Source organism: Pelobates fuscus, chromosome 1 (genome assembly GCF_036172605.1).
Source record: "Pelobates fuscus isolate aPelFus1 chromosome 1, aPelFus1.pri, whole genome shotgun sequence".
In the NCBI taxonomy this organism is placed as follows: domain Eukaryota; kingdom Metazoa; phylum Chordata; class Amphibia; order Anura; family Pelobatidae; genus Pelobates; species Pelobates fuscus.
In genome coordinates, this window is record NC_086317.1 from 203117066 (window position 1) to 203141611 (window position 24546).

The window sequence follows — 24546 nt, forward strand, 5'->3', positions numbered from 1 at the left end:
TATGAGACCTAATTTTAAACCAGAAGTACTACAAAAACAAGCTTAAATCAATGCATATTCCGTTTAAGTTTCAAGTAGCCCTCCCTTTATGCTTACAGCCTGGGGAGACAAAGTTGGCTAAGTCAGTGGCAGTACGGGCTAAAATATACACTGAACCTAAACAAGAGCAAATTGAGTAATAACTAGTGAAACATTCGCGATAAGTTGCTGCGATACTATAGATTATTGCTGGTTATCATTGCATCATTCTATTATAGGTAATAACTAGACTGGTGAGGTATGACTTTTTAGCTATGCTTTCTGCTATTAATTTAGTTATCTGATCTCAGCTTAGGTAAAGACAGTCACGTTTAGCTCAAAGCATGGGGTACAGTTAACAGTGGTTAAAACAATGGTTGGTTCGTATGTGATGTGTAGACCGGTTGCGCTATTCTCATATAGGCTATGATGCAGTAGAAAACAGTCAACAACGCTACATCTTGCCTACAATATGGGGTAACATTATTACACAGTGGAAAGCAATGTGGGACTTTGATAAGATGTCTGGTGGACATAGCGGAGCTGGGCTATGGGAGCGAGAGTCGCTGGGTCGCTAATCAGGTGAGTGCGACGGCTCTCGGTTGCGCAGGACAGCTGGTAAGTGAGTTACCAGCCCAGGTATATACGAAAAGACAAAAGAGGAGAAAAAACAAAAGCAAAATAAACTTAGACATACGCGGCAGAACAAAATACTCATTAGTGACGTAATCCACATAGGACCGGGCGTCCGCAGCCGCAGGCCGGTAAGTCCATGGTGCACATGGTGATTCTGCGCTGCCATGCAAATAAACAGTCAGCCTATGCCCAGGGTTGGAAAGCTCAGGGCAGGTCGGTGTAATGTCCTGTGTGGTTGTGGGCAGGTTCGGTGCCCCAGTAAGCTTCTTTCTCCAGTCAGTCGTGGAGGGGCTCTGCTCCCGTTTCTCTCCTCAGTGGGAGTCCGTGCTGCATCTTGGTGAGCGTTGCTCTCAACTGTTTGTGTCCGGAAATGTGAGGTTGTTTTCCACTGGTCCAGAGTTTCTGAAACCGCCGAGTGATGCTCAGGTCGGGCATGCTTATGTGTCTCGCCCTGATGCGTGTTGGTGCGTGTGCTGGCACCCGGGGAGCATGGTTTCGTTTCCCGCCGTTGCCCCTGGGATCCCTCTCTGGAGGTTCGTGGGGAGAGTCTGCCCATTTGTCTTTTGGCTGCCGGTCGGATCCAGACCACCGCTTCTCTTCTCGCCAGCTGGAAGGACTGTACTCGGTTCTTGAGCTTCGTCCAGTGGTGAGTGCAGAGTTTTTCAAAGAACTCTGTGGTGCTTTTGGGAGGCTTATTCAGTGTGAGCTTTGTTGCTAGCCTCATTTGTACCGCCTTTTTGTTTGGGCCTCGCGAGTCTTGTCTAGCTGTAGACTTTGTTGGTTGATCAGGCAGTGTTGCTGGGGCGGTCGTCCCCAGCGTGGACCGGGATATCCCCCGCCGGTCCAGAGGGGGGGGCAGCAGGGTCTTGGTTTTCCCACGCTTGTGAGCGGGCTCCGTGCCGGGAGGTCGGCCGCCTCTCCCTGGCTTCAGGCCCCACTCCAGTTCAGGCCGCGTGACCGGTACAGGTATCTCCGTGGAGCTTCGGCTCGGGATTGGTATCATTCTGCTCTGTATGTAGTGCCCTTTCATTTCCTGGGCCTTGTGTGCTATAGGCTTTGTTGGTTCGGTTAGAATGAGCGTTTCTGCGTTTTTTGGTGCCGGAGCTCTTAGAGCACATGTCCGGCCATCTTGGCTGCCTTGCCCCGCCCCCTATTTTAAACTTATTAAATCTTTTTTTAAAAACTTAGCTAGCCTAACACCAAATTCCCCAATTCCCCACTAACTTCCACCCACCCCAGCTAGCTAAATATATAATTTAAAAATATTTATAACAGTTAAAGAAAAAAAAAAATGAAACCTCAGGTTTAAATAAGATGACAGTAAAATGTAGTCCCTGTCAATTGATCACTGTAGTCATTGATCAGTTGGCAAGGAAGGGGTTAATTTTTATTTAAAATGGGTAAAGGTGGGTGGGATTTTAAACTAACTTTATTTATTTTTTACACAGGGAGAAGATCAGCAGTGATCCGTCTCCCTGCACTTCACAATGGATGCAGAAAATTAGGGAGGCGAATCGTGAGTCCCTGCAGCACATGTGTTTGCTCTGACAGCCTATCAGAGCGAACACTGCTGCAGGGACAGCGCGATCGCCGCAATCTGGGGTTTACTTCAGTAAATTACGGAAATTTGGTCCTTAACGCAAGGATAAGCTTGACGGAAAATTTTCGTCTTTGGTCGGGAAGGGGTTAAAGGTTTATGCCAACCACCTGACCACTCCAGTGATTTGATTTGGTCATGTTGGTAAGAGTATGTATGTGCAGTGTTTCTGCTTGAAATACTGCATATACTGAGTTATTGTTAATTGTGTGCCGAGGGCTAGTTGCACCCCCAGCACACGTAACTTTGGCTCGGCTGCCTAATGTTAATTCTGTGCATATTTTACATCTGCTCCTTCCTCACACCCACTGTGAGCTCCCTCCATTGCAGGTAGTATATATTTTTTTAATATTTTATTATTTTAAAAAAATTGGGGGAATTTTATCTAATTTTAAAAGCTTGTCCAACAATATTATATCAAGGCCTTAGTAGCTAATTGTATGGTCACTCTCTTATGTATATTAAAGTATATTTGTGCTTATTACAGCTGTATCTGCTCAATAAAAATAGGTGTATCAGCATATGTCTCCATTTTGATGTACAATTCTTTACATCTCCTTGAGAGGCAATGATATCTTACCCATGGTCCAGGCAAAATAGTATTTGGGTCTTCTTGAGGCCCCAGCAACATAGAGGTAGAAAAAGGTGCCAATCACAGAGCGTTGTGGATCATTAAACAACAGGAACCGATCTGAGAGTGTTAGGTGAGCAACAAGAAGGAGTGAACAAAGCATCAGTTTTCTGCAGACTGCCACCTGGGGGAACAGAAACACACAGTATCAAACAATATCAAAAAATACCAAAAAATATCAAAAAGGTTTATTATTGCAAGGTGGAATTAAAGCATTTTTGTCCGATCTTTTTCAAATTAGCAATTAACTCACAGCTCCCTGTTAATGAATATTCTCACAGATGTGCAGTTAAAGGATCACTTTAGAGTCAGGAACACAAAATGTATTCCTGACTCTACAGTGTTAAAACCACTATTTAGTCCCCCTGAGCCCCTCATGCCTTCTTAAATATAGCAAAATCTTATTGTATTCAAGCCAGAAGCTGTAACTCTTCATGCTGTTTGACTCAGAAAAACAAGCAGTCTGCTGACATTATCAGAAGTCGTAGCCTGATCCAATCACAATGCTTCCCCATAGGATTGGCTGAGACTGACAAAGAGGCAGATCAGGGGCAGAGTCAGCATGATTCAAAACACAGCCCTGGCCAATCAGCATCTCCTCATAGAGATGAAATGAATCAATGAATCTCTATGAGAAAATTTCAGTGTCTGCATGCAGAGGAAGGAGATACTGAATGTTTGGATGCATTTTAGGCAGCCATGACCCAGGAAGGATCGCTAACAGCCATCTAAGGAGTGACGAGAGGAAGTTATCACTAAGCGGTAATGTAAACACTGCATTTTCTCTGAAAAGACACTGTTTACAGCAAAAAGTCCAAATGATTCTACTCACCAGAACAAAGTAAATAAGCTGTAGTTGTTCTGGTGACTATAGTGTCCCTTTAAATAAGGTTTGTACACTGGTGTCATACATGGCAATAGCACTCAAAACCTACATATCAATAATTTTACCACATGACAAGAGGCTTAATATTTTGCATTGACTTTCTTTACTTAAAACTCCAGCAGCAACAAGTCAAACTTTTTAAACCAATCAGAAAACAACAGTCACGACAGATAAGGTAGGACAGCCCCCAATCCTTCCTCTTTCTTTGGTGCTCCTGCAGGAACAGGTCAGAGTATATGCGTCTTAGCTGGACACTCTTTTATAATCCTATGTTGACTATTTTATGTACTGTAATTTATTTCACCACGGTCTCTTTAGGGTTGCTTAACCTATTCTATTGGCTTGTGCTCCCTGTACTTCCTATCTAACAACATTATATTGTGTTTGTACCTTCCCTGTCACCCTACACCTATTTGCTGTGGCTCCCTGGCCTCTCACTTTTTTTCATCTGTATACTGTATACTCCGGTCTCGGCCGCAACGTTTTCGGGCTTTTGGGGGGTATCTGTGGCTAACACACTAATTTCTAGGGCTGTCAGGGCTTCTCTATCGCGGCACTTATTCTCAGACCCGTGTGAGTTTTTCCTGCCGGATCCTCGCGCGCGACGGCCATCTTGGATCTTGCAAGATTCATGACGGACATTTTGTTTTTACATTACAGGCACTCGGTAATCGGATACCTTCTACAACTCACAACACACTCAGGCACACAGAACCTTAATTCAAGGTGAATTTACAGCCAATATTTAAGTTTTATGCTGCAATGATTTCTATCTATGCATAGTTTCATGCTGTATGAGCAATTACTGTATGTTGACAAGATTTATTACAAGGATTAACCTCTATACAACTGGTACTTGTTTTTGATGCTTACAATTCATACCAAGACTACAACCTGATAGTAATTTTGTATATGAGCTGGATATGCCTGGTGTGCAGACTGCTTGCTACAGCTGCACGTAGGGGTGAGACCCCTGTTTCTTAAAGTGGTAAACCCACATGCCCTGCAGATTCACTCTTGACCTTATGAGCGATAGGGGTAAAACCCTGACTGCGGTACCTACCAAACTGCGCTCCTGAAAGTAAATACGTGAGGCATTACCAGGATTGCAATAAACCCACGTATATACGGTACCTCCCCACTGGGGACTTTGGCTATTGGAGTCACTTAATGCCTTCCCATAATTGACAAAGGTATCATCCCCTTCTATAATAAACCGCTCAATACGACCGGTGTCTGAACCCTCACATTAGAGCACACATAGAGGTGTTGGCATACACCTATATACCAGGCTATTCCGTCTGACGTATCCACTCGAACTATGGGGCCAACACCACAAGACGCGGATGACACTATGGGCTCTGAGGTTCCCTCTAAGGACCCCCCTATCCCTTCCAAAATGTCAACGAGCTGGACTCACTGTATCACACGCTCGGACGAAAGGAAAGGCACCTGCTAAACGTAGCAAACATACAGCTTGGCAAGAATTACCCCCACCAGTAGTTTACTCGGAGGAGGATTAAGCATACCTTCAGAATCTTGACATCATCGACGAATGGCAAGCAGATGCCTCCGATTCGGATGACGAAGGTGGTTGGCAAGATGTTCCATACTCAGAATCAAAATATGTTTAGGAATCCTTTGCGGAGGACGCTGTCTTGCAAGATACACAGGGATCATTCACGTTGGAAGGCGTAGAGCTGTTCTTAGACTCTCAAGGTTGCCCTCTATTTGATCTATGGACCATCCGCAACCCAGGATCCTCGGAGTGGACCCTGCCGACCCACCTGGCCAAGTTTGTCCACTTCTGGATTCGCAAGCCGTTAGACCAGGTGGTACGTGCACATCTTAGGGCAGAATGCCCACATCCCATGCTGCCAGACAAACCCCCGAGTGTTTACCCCCGATTGTGGTCAGACGGTGGTAGTTTTTGGTGGACGCGAAGAAGAAGGGCCTAAAAGCCTCTCAGGACAAGCTGCTGGATCTACTTGGCCCCATCGCCAAGATCCTATATTTCGTGGACCTGGCGCTGTCACAGGGCACACAGCTAGACCCCAACGCCATCAGGGAATGGGTCCAACGTAGGATCTGCATGCTGGGGAACGCCAACGCAGCATTGTGCACTGAAAGACAAACGACTGCACTGTTAAGAATCGACTCAATACTGATGAATATGGCCCATAAAGAACTGGGCTTTTCAGCCAACAGTCAGCATTTCGGGGACACATGATCGATGACGAAATCCGAACTTTCTTCACCAAAGAGTCCTGAAGAAACTTTCATTTGAGTTTTCAAAGTAGTCAATTTATAAACACTATAAGATGTAGTTATGGACAAGAGTGATATGTGGAATCAGGGTCACTACCAATACCTTTCACTTATTTCTTCTTCTTTTCAGTATGAATACTTCCATCAACTACAAGCTGAAGGTACTTCCCTCTCACAATGGTTCCAGGTCGGAGTTGTCAGGATTCTCAAGTTTCTACAGTTTTCCGTTTCCAGTTAAAGGGACTACCTACATTCACACCAAAGAAAGAGGACGAATTGGGGGCTGTCCTACCTTATATCTATCATGACTGTTGTTTTCTGATTGATTTAAAAAGTTTGATTGACTTGTTGCTGCTGGAGTTTTAAGTAAAGAAAGTCAATGCAAAATACTCGCCTTCTGTCATTACTAAAATAAAGCTTATTAGTACACTACGTTAGCATAATCTACAATTATTATTAAACATTGTATTACTCCGGTTACAGTGTTTCAGCTCATTTACCCTTTTTGTCCCCTCCTTCCTTATAGACACGGTAACTTTAGTTTCTGTTGCGTCTCGACACTATTTATAAAACTGTTTCGCTGAATTTGTTTTAAATATGTATTTCTGTTGTTGTTACAATTTCCTTTATAGTTAAAATGTGCTCTTGTAATATGATGGTTACTATAGGTACCTAAATGCCATTCTTAGAAGTAACAAACTTAGTTAAAGTAGGTACCTGTGTATGCAATCAAAGTATACATTCTCTACTGGAAAATGCTTGTTTCCTGAGTCTCGTGCATCACTGAACATGTGCCAGAAAATAAATAGACACAGGATATATGTACAATGTCAGTGTTTGCCGGTAGTCCAGTTGTATTGGGGAGAAGAAAAAAAAAAAGAGGGAATTTCCTCTTTTTCTTCGCCTAAATGCACACGAGTTAGACATGTGCATATCTTGTGTAATTCTGCATTTTTATTGACACTGACATTGTTAAAGGGAAGCTATGGTGTTGCTAGTAACCACTATTTTTTTTTTTTATATATATAAATTATAAAGCATTATAAAGCCAATGTATTTAACAAGTAATATGACAATTTAAAAAACATAGTTCAAATAAAATAAAAAGGACTACCTTTTCCAAGTTCCCTGTTGATGCAGCTACAAGCAGATCCTTCCCTTATCAGGGAGCGATGCTCCAATTAGGAGTGTCTCTGGCTGGGGTATATTTTTATCCCATAAATGTATGTAGTACAAGAGTTTATTAGATAAGAAGTTTGTCCCCCAAGAGTCATTCTACTAAGCACCATGCTGGTACTATTCATTTACACACAACCCAAATAACTGTTTAGTGAGCTGGGCTGTGTGCTGTGATAAGCAGAGGCATTGTCCACACACACCACGCACACATTCTCAATCTGAACAAAATTATGTCAGGCAATTGAAACTGAGCATTTCAGTGCAAGGGGATCATGTTGCAATGATTATTTGAGTCTGTCAAATAGTTACTCAAGCTTGTATTACTGAAAAACAAGGGCTGGTTAATTTCCTACAGTACTCCTGCTTGCAACAGATAACAAAATGTAGCGGTGGTAAAAACAGTAGGCTTTTCCATACACATGGGCTGTCTCATAAATGTTCAACACTATTGGAGTTATTCACTATAGTCCATGTTACTTTGTACCAAATGAGGCAAAACCATCCAGCTGCATCAGATCCAGTTAAAAGGCAAAATCTTATACAGAAAACACAGAGTGGTTAAGGCACTCAAAGGTTCAAAAAGGCAATCTATTCAAACCCAATTTCACACCGCAAGGTCTTGACCTCCGAAGTCTTTGTCAAGCTCGAAACGTTGCAGTGTGACATTGGGTTTGAATAAATTGCCTTCTTGAACCTTGGAGTGCCTGAACTTCTCAGTTTTTTCTGTATATGGTATCTGGGACCTGGTGCTAGGTCCAGGTTCAGTTGCACCCTGGCTCAGAGTGATGGGATTGAGTGCACTTTCTGGAAAATAAGGCAAAATCCTGGCACTGTTCACGCTATTTAAAGGGACACTATAGTCACCCAGACCACTTCAGCTCATTGAAGTGGTCTGGGTTCCAGTTCCTTCAGGGTTTAACACTTCAGATGTAAACATAGCAGTTTTAGATAAACTGCTATGTTTACATAGCAGGGTTAAGCCAACCTCTAGCGGCTGTCTTCCTGACAGTCGCTAGAGGCGCTTCTGCGACGCTGGATGCGATTTTCGCATCCAGCATGCAGAGCGTCCATAGGAAAACTTTCCTATGGACTGTTTGAATGCGCATTCCGCTCCACTCGGGAGCTGATGTTGGGGGGGAAGGGGGGGCGGGGGAGGAGAGATCACCAGCGCAGAGGGAGCCCGGCGCTGGCTTAAAGTAAATAGCTGAAGTGGTTTTAACCCCTTCAGCACCAAGGAAGGGGGACCCTGAGGGTGGGGTCTGCCTTAGGGCACTATAGTGTCAGGAAAACAAACCAGTTTGTTTTCCTGACACTATAGTGATTCTTTAACAATGTCTAGATTTTGCAATTTGTTCAAATTTTAATTTAGTCAGTATTTCAGATTAAACGAATCCTGCTGGACGGTTGAAATCCAAGCAAAATTCTTCAATAAAAAAAATAAATAAAAATCAATAAAAAAAAAAAATCCAGTAGTCAAATAATTAAAACACACCCTATCTGGCCCCGCCCCCTTTTTAGTGGGCCGCTGTAATTAAAAAATGCCCGGGCTGAATTTTCTTCCCAGTCCGGCCCTGATTCAAATCAATTATAGGGGATGGGCAGACTTCTTTTCAGATTTGGCTGTTAGAGCACTCCAATTGACCAATTTTCAAGCTCCTGATATTACGTACCATTGTAATTTTATAGCTGTAATAGGGGACAATAGAAAGCCTTTATAAATGGTTTTCCCACCCTGAGAGCTCATGCCCTTGCAGGGTGAAGATGATGTTTTTTGAAATTTTTGCAAATAGGGTTTCTTTTTTTTCTTTTTTTTTTTTTAGTTGTGTCTGGATTTATGTATTTGAATTTGGCCTTTTCTGGGGCCAAGGAAAGGAAGTTAGAAGAAAGTGTTATTCTGATGGTAAGTACAATTTTTTAACAGGTATTAGTTTTATTGTCTCCCTTACTATTATTAGAGTGAGGAGGTAGGTAGGATTCTTTATTTTTAATGAGGTGGTGGCTAGGGGATTGGGGACCGCTAGCCACCCGGGGTGGAAGACATGCCACTATTTGCTATTTGTGGGGGTTGACAATGGCATGCCCTCTCCCATCATTTATTTTTTTGGAGCCAACACCAATAGGTGGGGGTTGGCAAATTTAGTGCATCTGGACTATTGTTACATATTTGGTAAATATTAATAAATCTGAGAATTGCCATTCTGGATGAAATCCGGTCATTTTTTGCTGGATTATGTCCCAATGTTTGGTGACTATCAGTAATATTCCAGGGCTATGAATAATAGTTTTTTGGATCTTAATGCTATTACGTCATCCCGGTGATGGACAAGCTTTTTCCGCAGATGTGTCGGCACTACATTTCCCATGATTCTCAGACATCTGTAAGGCTGTACGAACATCAAAGGAATATGTAGTTCAGAAACATTTAGGGTGAAAAGGTTAGCTATTACTGATTTATAGCAACACTATTATAACCTTTTGTAATGAAACTGTGGGGCTGGAGTCTGAGCATTGATGTCCTAAAATATAAGTGCCAGGGGTGTGGTATAAGACAGGATACAGCAAGCAGAGTGGAATTGAGGTCCTGTGTGCTGTATCTGTGCTAGGGGAAAATGTGATGCATATTTTTTTACAGGCGCAGACATGTGGTCAATTCCATGCAGCTAGAGATCATGTGAGCATTTGGCTTGACTTTATTAACCCAAAATGCCTGTGATACCATGTCATCTGTTCAGTGATATGTGTAGTCTAATGTGGTACAGACCGATCATTATTTGTATCTTTTAAAAACTTGGATTGAAAAAGATTAGTTATTTTATATTTTTCTTATAAAATAAGTATTAGCATGGATTTAGCACCAACATGTGCTGCTGTGCTTTAGAATTAGAAAAGGGTATATGAAGAAGGCCCAGCTCAAACGAGTTTACAATCTATGAGGATTTGTATTGAATTTAAATGAGGATAAATATTTAGCTTGTTTAAAGAAGAGTTTGGGTTATAAAGTGCCTTGTTTCAAAGTGCTATGAACAACTTCCTCCAATCTCAAGTAGGTAAATTCTCTCTCAAAAACAACAGCATCTTTTTTTACAACGTGCATTCAGGTCAGCGGCATCATTGTCCTTTATAGTTTTTAACTTGATTTTTAAAGATCAGTTTTTATTAAAAGGTAATCACAGTACTTGAGCATGCAGTGTCAGGATATTGCTTAGTGCATGGAATGCTCAGAAATCCAGTTTATGTTTTAGTCTGCCAGCTTTTGCAGATGACACAAACCAGATAAGATAATACTGGCTGAGCAGGATTTTATTTCTCTACAAAGGGATTTGTTTACTTTAAACAAAGTTCCTGTTTAAATGGCATGAGAAATTAAAATATTGTACAAATATATATGATTATACAATCAGCTCTCTAGTGACCTGTTCATTAACAAAGCTGTACAAATGACAAAACGCCATCCTCTCAGACTTGAAGAAAGGTGGTATTGTCTAGCAGTAGAAATTATATGTGCCTAAAGCAGAGGTAGGCAACTTTCAGCACTCCAGATGTCATGGACTACAGTTCCCCTAATGCTTTGCCATAATTTTGGTAGATTTTCTCCGCAACATATGGAGTGCCAAAGGTTGCCCACCTTTGGCCTAGAGAGTTTGTTTTATCAGATTTGGTAGATATCTTTAAAGAAAACGAATATGATGCTAATTAGTCAAACAGGATTTTCAGGTTGGTTATAGCTAATATGCAGGGTTGACTGAATTAGAGATCAAACTGCCACAACGGTTTGGACTTTTTTTGCATTTTTTGCAGCACAGTTGGAAATCACTATAAATTGGCTTTTATAATCATTATGTTCAAGGCAGAAATTAAAAACTTGAACTTGTTGGACCTTTTCAGAATATAAATTTTATACTATACGTATAAATTTGGGCTACTGCAATCTTATGCTAAGGTACCTAGACTGAATGCCACCCAAATTGCAGCTCCTTGACTTCAAGTCTGATTGATGCTGGATTGTTCCTGGCATCTTCCAGTTATGGCAGATCTTGTTTGTGACTTCTTGTCATCATCAGTCTCATTGAATCTGTTCTGCAGATGATTTCCGTGGTATTTTGCCCCGTAATTAAACAGGAGAAGCCAAAGTGATGAAGCAATCATGCTTGCATCACTTCGTGGGTCTTGCTCTGTGATGGTTCTTGCAATCCTTAAATACGTTTCTGAGTGCATTGGTGTTTTGATTATATGATTCCACTAATTTTGAGTCTTCTATTCTCTGAACTCCTTAACTTTGCTCATTATGTGTTCTGAAACCCTTACCATTGCCTGTATTTTCACATTGCCAGCCAGTATTTCTGTGTTCTGTTTTTAAACCTCATTGAAACTGTTCCATTAACTTCAGTCACTCTAAGGACTGAAAATAATTGTTTTAATCCCTTTCATCCTTTCCTACCTTTCTTATTAAGCTCTGAAGGATATCTTGTGAATATTATATCTCAAGTAGGTACTGCCTATAATATTATATCTCATGCCGAGTGCTGCCTATAAGAAATAGAATATATAATACAAATAAACACAGTGATAATGCATCCCCCCCAAAAAAATCACTCACCCCTGGGTTCTTCCATTTTTCATTACCATGAATGAATATCTGGTAATCATTGAATGAACAGACGGGACCAGCCAACAGGCCCAGAAACCCAAGGGTATAGCTGAGGTATGTAAGTAAAGGTGGTAGAGACCTAAAGACAGAAAGAAATATAAAAAGATATTGTGAAATGGAAGAGAAAATTGTGGTATGGCAACGGCATAAATTATAACTAAAACTTACTGTATAGAAAGACGTTTCTGTGAAGGGCTAAGCACTTGGTCGGTCCGAACAGTGCCTATATCATAAAGAAGGTAAAATAGTTCACAATGGAACTGCCAAACATACAATTTTTTTTCCAAATTGAGCTTCCTCAACATCCTTAGTGTAGCTCAGAAACTAACACGTCTGTGCAAAATGTATGAACAGTAATGTTATTATTGTTCTCTATTCTAATGACCTGCTTAAATATTTATTTTTCCTGTTCACATTCACAATAATGAAGATATTTGTCATCATAATGTGTAATAGATTTTTTTTAGATTTGCACTGTAATGGGGATAATTCTTTATATTATGGGATTTTTATGTGGGCAAGTTAATGCGTAAATTGGCAATCTCCTTGAATAAAGACCTTCATATGGTAGCTGCATGTTTATATCAAGGTTCTGCAAATGATGTCACAACATTTCAGGTTCTGTTTCATGATTTCCGTATATACAGTGATATTTCTATTAATCCATTTTAATAATCCATTCAAAGAAATATTTTAAAGCGAATTATCACAAGGTTGGGTTTGGTGTTAAATAAAAAGAGCCTACCATGTCAATTTTTCTCTTGCTATAGCTGCCTTCATTTGCAATGGAAAATCAGGTTTATGAGCAAAACTAAACATCAGATTCTAGTGGAATAAAAATCAAAGTAAAATTTTATGCCAAAGATCCCATTTTGCAAAAAATAGCTAAAATGAAGAACACCATTTATTTTGATATATATTGAAAATATGTAGCAATCTGATATTTAGTTTATCACTATTTAGTATATATATATATATATCAGCTATGTGATAATAGCAACATAAAATCTATGGTTCTCCCCTTCCTCTCTAAGCAGTATGTCATTCACACAGAACTGCAGATGTTTTACCATCGTGAAATTCAAAGGCCACTTTGCTGATTCTCTGTGTCAACATCATCAAAGGCCTGAAAAACAGAAATGAGTTTGCATGTTTAGTTCTGCTTTTAAATTATAATAAAAAGAGCATAACATAAATCTTGCAGCTCTGGTGTATTTTATTTTTAAGATAAACCTTATTTTTAAATTCTCACTTCACAATAGGTAGCACGTAAATTACATTATTTGTTTTTTCTGTCTCTGGGCTTCAGCCATTACCCTTACTCCCTCTAGGTATGGTAGGCACCCAATCTATTTTGAGTTGTGCAGAGGTTGTCTTAGAACTATTCCTTCATACTCAATCCAGGGTCTCTATACCCTGAAACCTGAACAGTAACTAAGACTCTGAGCGATGTCCCTTTACCTAATAGTATCCTTAAATCATATATCGCTGTGTAAGCTGTCATGCAATATTTAGCATTTTAAGTGTGTATTCAGTATTTATACTCACACCATTTTTCTCTTTGTACATTTGAACTATAAGTATTAAAGCGGCACTCTCATGCTGAACTTACCTTTCTTTTATCGATTCCTCTTCTCTCCCTCTGTCAGGGTCTGTTCTTCATTTATTCCGGTCTGCTCTAGTTTTCTTTAAAACATAAGACAAAGTAGGGACTACTTTGGCTTATGGAGGTTTCCTACGCCTGACCATCTATGACCAGCGAAGGAAAAAAGTGTGCTCCATTTCCGGTGGTCAGAGCAATTTTCCCACCATTCTCATCTTTCCTCTGTGATTTTGCGATGCTGCCTGTCAGTATTCCCAAACGTCCTTTCACTTAGACAGAACGCCGGCAAAAGCACCTAATTTCATCCTAACAGAATGAGAACAGTTTGTTCATTCATGTTAAGACGCAATTCCGGACTTTGTTCGTATCGGAATTTCATTCCCACGGTATCAGGGAACTATCTACCAAAAGGCTGAAAGACCTAAATTGGTCTTTCAGCCAAATGTACTTATACTAAGTAAAAATACACGAGGCCATAAACCGGGGCAAAAGCAGCGCAAAATAGCCCAAAGCCGCTCGGGGGTGCGCCACCCACGTCGGGGGTGCCCTCCAGAACTCACCGATACTACCCCGGGGCCTGTCGAGGCCGGGAGCTCAGAGATACAAATGCGGCGTACTGGGCCTGAAGCCGGGGGGAGGTGGCCGCTCTCCTCGGCGCGAGAGCCCTCAAGCGATTCATCTTCCACTCAGCCCCCCCCCCCCCTGGACCGGTGGGGGATATCCCGGTCCCCACTGGACACGACGACCAGGATTGCAAGCAGGCGATCCAGCCACAAGACACGCTGGGGCTGCTGGCACACAGGGCATAACCAAGATGCTATTTGATTGACTCTGCATAAGCCTTAAGGACATTTTGCGTAGCAGAGGAGAATCCTACCGTCAAGCAGAGATAACTGATATCGTGGATACGGCCTGCTGCGCGACGCAGCTATTACAGGCAGACACCACGAACCTCCAAAATGGCCATCCGGCAACACAGACATCTGCAGGCCCTAAGCTGAAAAACGGTGCCAAGTCTAACGGGCACATTCTCCTACTCGCAAAATAAAACACCTGGCAACACAAAACAACCGACGCAAGCAAGGAACTCACCCGATCAAAGGCTCGGCACCCAACACAGCAGGTACACACCTCACACGAAGAACGCTACACCTCCAGCGACTGAGAGGCTGGTCGCGCTGCGGAGCACCGCTGGAGCTGACCCACAAAGCAGAGAAAGCAAACCCAGAGTCAACGACGGAGAGATAAACAAGGAAAACACCCAGGGCTTACCAACGCTAGGCATCGGCTGAAGCGACCGCTAGCTCGCCTTACACGAGCACTCTGAGCCTGGACTGTCCAGAATCCTCATAGTGGCCACCCAGACACAGATGCCTCAAGCACATCCAGTGGCGTACTAAGGGGGGGGCGGGGGGGGCGGTCCGCCCCGGGTGCCATCCAGTAGGGGGGTGCCACACTCTGTCCCTCCTGCTGGTCGTCCTCTCCCTCGCGGCTCCAGCGCTCAGTGAGTGAGTCAGAGCACAGGGAGGGGATTCCCAGCCTGTGTTCTGAGTCATCAGCCTGTGTTCTGAGTGTGCCAGCAGGGGGCGCAGAGCGTGCACTCTGCAAGGTTTCTCCCCTGCGGCCACTCTGCCTGCACCTCCTGCACTGCCTGCACCTCCTGCACAGCCATTGAATCATGGTAAGAAAATATTATTGTAAATTCACTCTCACCCCCCCACTCAGTCACCCTGTCACCCCCCCTCAGTCACCCTATCACCCCCCCTCACCCCCTCCCTCAGTCACCCTGTCACCCCCCCTCAGTCCCCCTATCACCCCCCCTCACCCCCTCCCTCAGTCACCCTGTCACCCCCCCTCAGTCACCCTGTCACCCTCCCTCAGTCACCCTGTCACCCCCCCTCACCCCCTCCCTCAATCACCCTGTCACCCCCTCCCTCAGTCACCCTGTCACCCCCACTCACCCTCTCACCCTGTCACCCCCCTCAATCACCCTGTCACCCCCTCCCTCAGTCACCCTCTCACCCCCTCAGTCACCCTGTCACCCCCCCCTCACCCTGTCACCCCCCTCAATCACCCTATCACCCCCTCCCTCAGTCACCCTCTCACCCCCTCAGTCACCCCCCCCTCACCCTGTCACCCCGTCACCCCCCTCAATCACCCTGTCACCCCCTCCCTCAGTCACCCTCTCCCTCAGTCACCCTGTCACCCCCCCTCAGTCACCCTGTCACCAGTCACCCCCCTCAGTCACCCTGTCACCCCCTCCCTCAGTCACTCTGTCACCCCCTCAGTCACCCTGTCACCCCCCCTCACCCAGTCACCAGTCACCCCCCCAGTCACCAGTCACCCCCCCTCAGTCACCCTGTCACCCCCCCTCACCCTGTCACCTCCTCACCCTGTCACCCCCTCACCCTGTCACCCCCCTCAATCACCCTGTCACCCCCTCCCTCAGTCACCCTCTCACCCCCTCCCTCAGTCACCCTGTCACCCCCCCCCTCAGTCACCCTGTCACCCCCCCTCAGTCACCCTGTCACCCCCCCTCAGTCACCCTATCACCCCCCTCACCCCCTCCCTCAGTCACCCTGTCACCCCCCCCAGTCACCCTGTCACCCCCCTCAGTCACCCTGTCACCCTGTCACCCCCCCTCACCCCCTCCCTCAATCACCCTGTCACCCCCACCCTCAGTCACCCTGTCACCCCCACTCACCCTCTCACCCTGTCACCCCCCTCAATCACCCTGTCACCCCCTCCCTCAGTCACCCTCTCACCCCCTCCCTCAGTCACCCTGTCACCAGTCACCCCCCTCAGTCACCCTGTCACCCCCTCCCTCAGTCACTCTGTCACCCCCCTCAGTCACCCTGTCACCCCCCCTCACCCTGTCACCCCCTCAGTCACCCTGTCACCAGTCACCCCCCCAGTCATCCTGTCACCCCCCTCAGTCACCCAGTCACCAGTCACCCCCCCCTCAGTCACCCTGTCACCCCCCCTCACCCTGTCACCCCCTCACCCTGTCACCCCTTCACCCTGTCACCCCCCTCAATCACCCTGTCACCCCCTCCCTCAGTCACTCTGTCACCCCCTCAGTCACCCTGTCACCAGTCACCCCCCTCAGTCACCCTGTCACCAGTCACCCCCTCCCTCAGTCACCAGTCAACCCCTCTTTCCCTCACTCTGCTACCTGTCACTCCTTCCCACGCTCTGTCAGCCCCTCCCTCCTACGCTCTGCCACCTGTCCCCTCCTCACTCTGCCAACCCTATCCCACAGCACACTATGTGCCTTACAATGCCCTACACACACTACATCCCACCCCCACACTATGTGTCTTACCCATACTACATCCCTATCACCCCTACACCAGGTCTGTCTCCTAAATTACTATCAATAAAGATTTGTATCAGGACAAGTAGATTGTCACGGCAGACAAGTAGATTGGGCAAACACTTTAGTCCCTGGACAAGTAGTTTTTTTTTTTTTTTAAATTTCAACACCCCTGCCCTCTCTGCCATATACACCCCCTCCATATACACCCCTGCCTTGTCATAATATCCTCCCTGCTATAAACCCACTACCTGGTCATAATTCCCACCCTGGCATATACCCCTTTAACATGTCATATAATACCCACACTGCCATAATCCCCTCCCTGCTATATACCTCCACCGTATCATAATACACACCCTGCCATACACCCTGGCCCTGCCTTGACATAATATCCTCTCTTCCATATAACACCCAATCCCATTGTTCCCACCCGTGACATAAAACACCATATACTCACCACCTCACCTGCAGTCACCTCCTTCAATCCACTGTGTGCAGTGGCACACACTGTCATAGTATCCACCACACTGTCCCACCCTGCCATATACCTTTCTCCTGATAGTAATACTCACCCACTTACATATACATCCACGTTGTCACATTCCCCCAGACAGATAGGACAGATATATACTGGAAGGCAGTGAGATTAAACATTTTTATGGACCATATAGGAGTTTGTGTACGCCCTGCAGTAAGCCGGCAGCCGGGGTATGACATCATCCTGGCATCGGCATCACTACTGGTCGTGCAAGTGAGCTGTGAAGGAAGAGCACAGAGATCCCAGCCCAGCAGCAACCGCTTGTCACTCCCAGAGTAAGGTAGGGAGGTTGGTTGGACCTCTTAATAACTAAATGCGTTTGTATATCTGTGGTTGTGTATATGTTTAGTAGATAGCTCCCTAATTTGGTGTCCTTAAATATGTCAATCCCACATAAGGATAACAAATAAGTGAGTTATCTACTAAACAACCTAAAGATTAGAATTAAGAAAAAGGCTTTTTAAATTTTGATCTTTTAGCTATTTAGTAGAGAATTCCCTAAATTGGTGCCCTTATGTGAGATTCCATATGTAAAGATACCAAATTAGGGTGCTGTTTAGCAGATAGCTCCCTTATTTGGTGTCCTTAAATATGGCAATCCCACATCTCAGCATCTTGCCAACACTACACACAAACACATCCCTGCATTCCAGTGCAAACACTACATACAAACACACCTCTGTATTAAAACATCACCATTATATATAACCACACCACTGCATCTCGCCAACACTACACACAAAAGCATGCCTGCATTAAAATGCCAACACTACATACAAACACACCCATTCATTCACTCACACTTACTCCATACAAAAGCATGCTTACATTGAAACATGCAAGCACTGCTCAATGCTACATACATTAAAAAAATGTGGGTGTTTTGTACATTTTAAAGTGCAGGGGGGGTGCCAAAACTAGGACCCGCCCCGGGTGCCATATGCTCTAGGTACGCCCCTGAGCACATCACACGCAGATTTTGCCCCAAGCCAGCATTGCCCTGTGATGATAATGACATTTATGATGGAACTTGTAGCCAGTGGTATGATACCTAGCTATTATTTGCAGAACCATAAGTTCACTATGTTTAGAGAAAATAGCGATGTTACTTTACAATATAAACAGGTTTTAGCGATGTTATGTAATATGAAATGCCTCCTAGCCTACACACAGAGCATGATGCGTATATATACCTTATAGTACCCAGCTACTGCCACATTATGAAACATGTCAACATGTTATACTTACACTAGCACAACTGACCTAACAATGTTCAGCCTTTCTTATTCTTATTTTATTTCACTTAGTTATAATCTGTTGAAACTACTGTATAGCTAAGCTTATAAAACATACAAAATGCTTCCTATTACATGTTCTCTCTCCTTCCCAATTTGCATCCTATAAGCATGTCTGTAATCTTGTCTTTACCTAATCACTCATATGTCCAGCTAACCCACATAGAATGCAGAATCTATAGTACTATCTAATCGGACATATATGAATAGCCTGAGACCCAGCTACTTACCGTAATTAAAAACCTATGCGATAACACTATATGCCTTAGATCACTCATCACAGATATTAACATCTCTAGTTACCACTTAACGTTACAGCTTATTCCAGATTCAATTGTTAAGCCTAGTGCAATAATGTACTAATTACACCTGAGAACTAATACTCAAACTCTTATATCTCGAATCGTTACTTTTTATTTAAAAAATGTATGCAAATCCAACATGCCACAATATTGTTATGCTATGACCATAAAAAGCGAGCCTGCAGCTGCTGTTGTGGCGATACAGGCACTGTTGTACCTACCTGCATATCAAAAATAAAGAATTATAAAAAAAAAAAAAAAAACACCAGGCAAACAAACCTAAGCCACCTAACACTAAATCCATCTTATCCACTGTAATGACATGCAATCATTGTATGTAACTCCCACGATTCTTAGAAAGCAAAACACCACTACTCTAAACCTCCCATTCCAAGTCCACCTAACCCTGCTACAAACATAAGTCAAATATGGGGTGCTGTGCACATAATTACTGCACTGGGTACAGAAGTGCCCACAACAATGCTATTATAGAGGAATGCTTGTTTAAACACAGAGCATTGATATAACAACTGTCACGAATACACCCTACTTGAAGAGTGTGAGTGACGTAGTTATGATGGTGAAAGGGTTAAAGTTCATTATTTGTCTGCACTAGAACGGAAATAATGATAAAATCCCCCTTAACACGACCCACACTTAAGCATAATAATATAAATATTACTATTTTACTCTGCCACCATCAAGACATTTTATAAATGGGGTGGCATTTATCATTAGAGATATACCCTGTGGATTACCACACCTTACCCAGAGGTGGAGTTAAGGCTTATCTATAGAGACACTAAGTGACCACGCCCTTGTGTCCAGACCCACATCAATCCAAATGGAAACATTTGGTTCTATCTTCTCTTATGTACCTGCCACATAAATAATAATTGAATCTACGAACTTGTTATTATTTTTCCATTACATGGATATGTCACATACCTTACTTGCGACTCAATATTGTGGTCATCACATACCCTTCCCCTATGGTTATACCAAACATGTTTGGACTTGTTTAGAAGATGGCGCTTGTCACATTCCAAATATAGCAAAAATATTAATGTTTCTTCTTTTGGATATGATACTGGAACAAGGCTAATGGTCATTAACATATTAAAGAGATTGACCCATCAATTAAGAAGTACAGGCCATATGGCTGAAGCCAGACATTCAGGCTTTTCAAGTGTAGAATCTCACACATTACCCCTTCTGTCATCTGACCTCTGTGGGGGGTCCCAGATTCAAAGGGGAATTAAGGCTATAAACCTTCTGACCTTCCATACAATCAAATTACCCCCTTTTGACATTAAAGGACAATATTCCATAGTGCAATAATGAATTATGCACCCTTGCCGTGACAACAACCATAGTTTTTAAAGTCATAATTTTAATAACAACATTTTTAAAGTTAATTGCACTGTCCATATAAACATGCAACTATTTTTTTCCAGCCTTCCTTACACAGTGAAGTCCAGCTCTTCATCTGTTGGGTATAAATATCTTCTGATGTGGAAAACTGTTAGATATGTCATGCTCATCAGCAACGTGAACCTGTGGAGATCCGCATTAGGTATCAATATTATGGGTCAGGGGTACAATATCTAAATATATAATAATTCTTCTTTTAGACTTACACATGCACTCTTCTTGGGTCAGCAATGAGAAGTAAGAGATACCCAAGGACCACCTCGCCTATCAGAAATAAGGCAAGCCTGATAAAAATAGAGGAAAGCATGTGAGTGTGATTGCTAAGGGTGGGGCACAACAACCAGTACAACAATGGAGAAGTACAAACATATTATCCTTTATCAGAATGTGCAAGATTTTCAACAACAAAGCATCCTTAAAGGGACTCTATAGTCACCAGGACCACTACAGCTTAATGTAGTTGTTCTGGTGTCTATAGTCTGTCCCTGCAAGCTGTTCCATGTACACCCTGCTGTAGCGGTACTTACCCTCTCCAGGGGCCGGCCGGGGTCCTCTCTTCTCGCCGCGCGCGGTCCTGCTCCTGCACGAGCCGCGCGCGGCTCAGCCAACGATATGATCAGTCAGGCCAGGCGAGAAGCGGTCACGTGTCCCGCCCGACACTAAGAGCGCGCCGCGCGTCTCGGGCGCGCTCTTAAAGGGACAGTGGGAGACTAAATTAGAATCAGTCTCCCATTGGCCCCTGTCAGGCCACATTCCCCATACACTCACGTTTTGGGGGCGTGGATATGACAGGGGCCAATCAAAGTGAACCTTAGGGTATTTATACTCACCTGTTTCCCTTGCTCCTTGCCCTATCGTGGTTTCTGTCCAGTTTCCCTTTAGTGCTTGTATCGTTCAGTTGGTTTTTTGGTGCTTGACCTTGGCTTTGTTCCTGACTCCGCTCTCTCTTTATCCTTGCTTGCTTATCCGCTGTTTTGTCCTCTGTGTACCAGTCCTCGGCTTGTTCTACGTTACGCTGTCTCTCTGTTCCCTTGACCTCGGCTTGTTCTAGACTCTGTCTTGCTTATTCTCGTCAAGTCCGGCCATTCTAAGGTCCGGTAAGACGACCCCTGGTTTCTTGTCTCCTGACTATCTGTACTATTCCTGCGTGTTGGGGTATATTACCGTGACACCTGCCTTGTTTTTGTTGCCTAGTAACAACTCTAGTGGCTGTCACTCAGAAGGCCACTAGATTTGCTTGCTATCTTAGCGTTGCACCTACATTCAGCGTCTCTTTGCTCTGCAGGGAAGTGTTGAACATTCCCCATAGAGATGCATTGATTCAATGCATCTCTATGAGGATATGCTGATTGGCGCAGTGCAGCGTTTTGCAGGGCATGTACGATAGCCTCCCAATGCTTTCCTATAAAAAGCATTGAATTAGCTGAGATCATAAAGACTGATGTTCTCAGTAATGGAGGCTGGGTCAGCCGTGGCACGACCAGCAAAGCGAGGGAGAAAACGTAAGTAAATTCAGCTTTTCACTGCAATTCCTAACACTATAGTGTTCCTTTCAACCTGATTTGGTAATCAAATATATTGGATTTTTCAAAGAACAAGCATTCATTAGCACTAAGATTTGCATTTGATCTTCAAAGACATATAGTGGGAGAAAAGTGGGCAATTCAATATGAGTTTAATCAAGAAACAGCTAATGCTACAATGTAAATCCACCTGTACAGAACCAATCAAAAAAGGGGAAAATAAAACAAATATAAGTGATGTAATATAGAGATGCAGATAGTTAGTAAAATGGCTACTTATATCTGAAACTGTGCCACTTACACTGCGTGCAGAATTATTAGGCAAATGAGTATTTTGACCACATCATCCTCTTTATGCATGTTGTCTTACTCCAAGCTGTATAGGCTCGAAAGCCTACTACCAATTAAGCATATTAGGTGATGTGCATCTCTGTAATGAGAAGGGGTGTGGTCTAATGACATCAACACCCTATATCAGGTGTGCATAATTATTAGGCAACTTCCTTTCCTTTGGCAAAATGGGTCAAAAGAAGGACTTGACAGGCTCAGAAAAGTCAAAAATAGTGAGATATCTTGCAGAGGGATGCAGCACTCTTAAAATTACAAAGCTTCTGAAGCGTGATCATCGAACAATCAAGCATTTCATTCAAAATAGTCAACAGGGTCGCAAGAAGCGTGTGGAGAAACCAAGGCGCAAAATAACTGCCCATGAACTGAGAAAAGTCAAGCGTGCAGCTGCCAAGATGCCACTTGCCACCAGTCTGGCCATATTGCAGAGCTGCAACATCACTGGAGTGCCCGAAAGCACAAGGTGTGCAATACTCAGAGACATGGCCAAGGTAAGAAAGGCTGAAAGACGACCACCACTGAACAAGACACACAAGCTGAAACGTCAAGACTGGGCCAAGAAATATCTCAAGACTGATTTTTCTAAGGTTTTATGGACTGATGAAATGAGAGTGAGTCTTGATGGGCCAGATGCAGTGGTGTATCCTGGTTTTGTGCTGCCCTAGGCAGGACAAAACTCAGGCGCCCCCCCTCCTCCCGCGCCACCCCCACCCAACCTTTCCCCCCGCCCCGCATACTAAATACACACACACACATTCACTGACAGATACGCATACACTAGCTAACAGAAACACACACACACACTAACAGACACACTCACACTCAGTAACAGACAAACACACTCACTAACAGACACACACTCACTCACTAGCAGACACACACACTCACTAACATACACACTCACTAACATACACACTCACTAACATACACACTCACTAACATACACACTCACTAACATACACACTCACTAACATACACACACAGTCAGACACAGACACACACACTAACAGACACAGACAGAAACACTAACAGACAGAAACACTAACAGACACACACACTCACTAACATACACACACAGTCAGACACACACACTAACAGACACACACACTAACAGACGCACACACACACACACACTAACAGACACAGACACTAACAGACACACACTCACGCACACACATTAACACATTTTTTTTTAATTTATTTTTAACACCTTTTTTTTTATTTTTTTTTTAACACTTTTGTTTTATTTATTTTTAACACTTTTTTTTTTATTTTTTTTTAACATTTTTTTTAAATTTATTTTTAACACATTTTTTGTATATTTATTTTTAACACGTTTTTTTTTTTTTTATTAACCCCCCCCCCCAGCCTCCTTACCTTTGGGAATGCTGGGGAGGTGGGGGTGTCTCTTCGTCCCTGGTGGTCCAGTGGCTGCTGGGCGATCGGGCGGCACTGCATGGCGGGCGGCCGGCCGGCGAGGGAGCACTTCCCCTGAGCTGTCTGCTCAGCTCCCTCGCGCGCCTCAGAGTGAGGCTGGGAGCCGGAATATGACGTCATATTCCGGCTCCGCCTCCCAGCCTCACTCTGCGGCTGGCGAGGGAGCTGAGCAGACAGCTCAGGGGAAGTGCTCCCTCGCCGCCCGCCCGCCCGCCAGCGCCGCCCGCCCGCCAGCGCCGCCCGCCAGCGCCGCCCGACCGCCGGCATGTCTGTTAGCCGCAAGGCTAACAAGACATTTGCCTTGGGCATTTGGGGGCGGCTTTTTTTGCCGCCCCCTGGAAAATGCCGCCCAAGGCAAATGCCTTGTTTGCCTCGCGGCTAATACGCCCCTGGCCAGATGGATGGATTGGTAAAGGGCAGAGAGCTCCAGTCTGACTCAGACACCAGCAAGGTGGAGGTGGAGTACTGGTTTGGGCTGGTATCATCAAAGATGAGCTTGTGGGGCCTTTTCGGGTTGAGGATGGAGTCAAGCTCAACTCCCAGTTTCTGGAAGACACCTTCTTCAAGCAGTGGTACAGGAAGAAGTCTGCATCCTTCAAGAAAAACATGATTTTCATGCAGGACAATGCTCCATCACACGCGTCCAAGTACTCCACAGCGTGGCTGGCAAGAAAGGGTATAAAAGAAGAAAATCTAATGACATGGCCTCCTTGTTCACCTGATCTGAACCCCATTGAGAACCTGTGGTCCATCATCAAATGTGAGATTTACAAGGAGGGAAAACAGTACACCTCTCTGAACAGTGTCTGGGAGGCTGTGGTTGCTGCTGCACGCAATGTTGATGGTGAACAGATCAAAACACTGACAGAATCCATGGATGGCAG

At 44.1% G+C, this 24546-nt stretch overlaps 1 protein-coding gene across 1 annotated transcript in view; it reads right to left on the reverse strand.

Moving 5' to 3' along the window:
- Nucleotides 1-24546, reverse strand: part of LOC134591172 (lysophospholipid acyltransferase 2-like) — a 58107-nt gene that overhangs the window by 11960 nt on the left and 21601 nt on the right. Inside the window, exons 3-8 of the mRNA XM_063444449.1 lie at nt 20561-20638; nt 20388-20477; nt 12934-12989; nt 12032-12086; nt 11813-11942; nt 2832-3006 (exon numbers count right to left, since the gene is read on the reverse strand). Coding sequence (XP_063300519.1) covers nt 2832-3006; nt 11813-11942; nt 12032-12086; nt 12934-12989; nt 20388-20477; nt 20561-20638 — 584 coding nt within the window. The remainder of the gene's footprint in view (nt 1-2831; nt 3007-11812; nt 11943-12031; nt 12087-12933; nt 12990-20387; nt 20478-20560; nt 20639-24546) is intronic.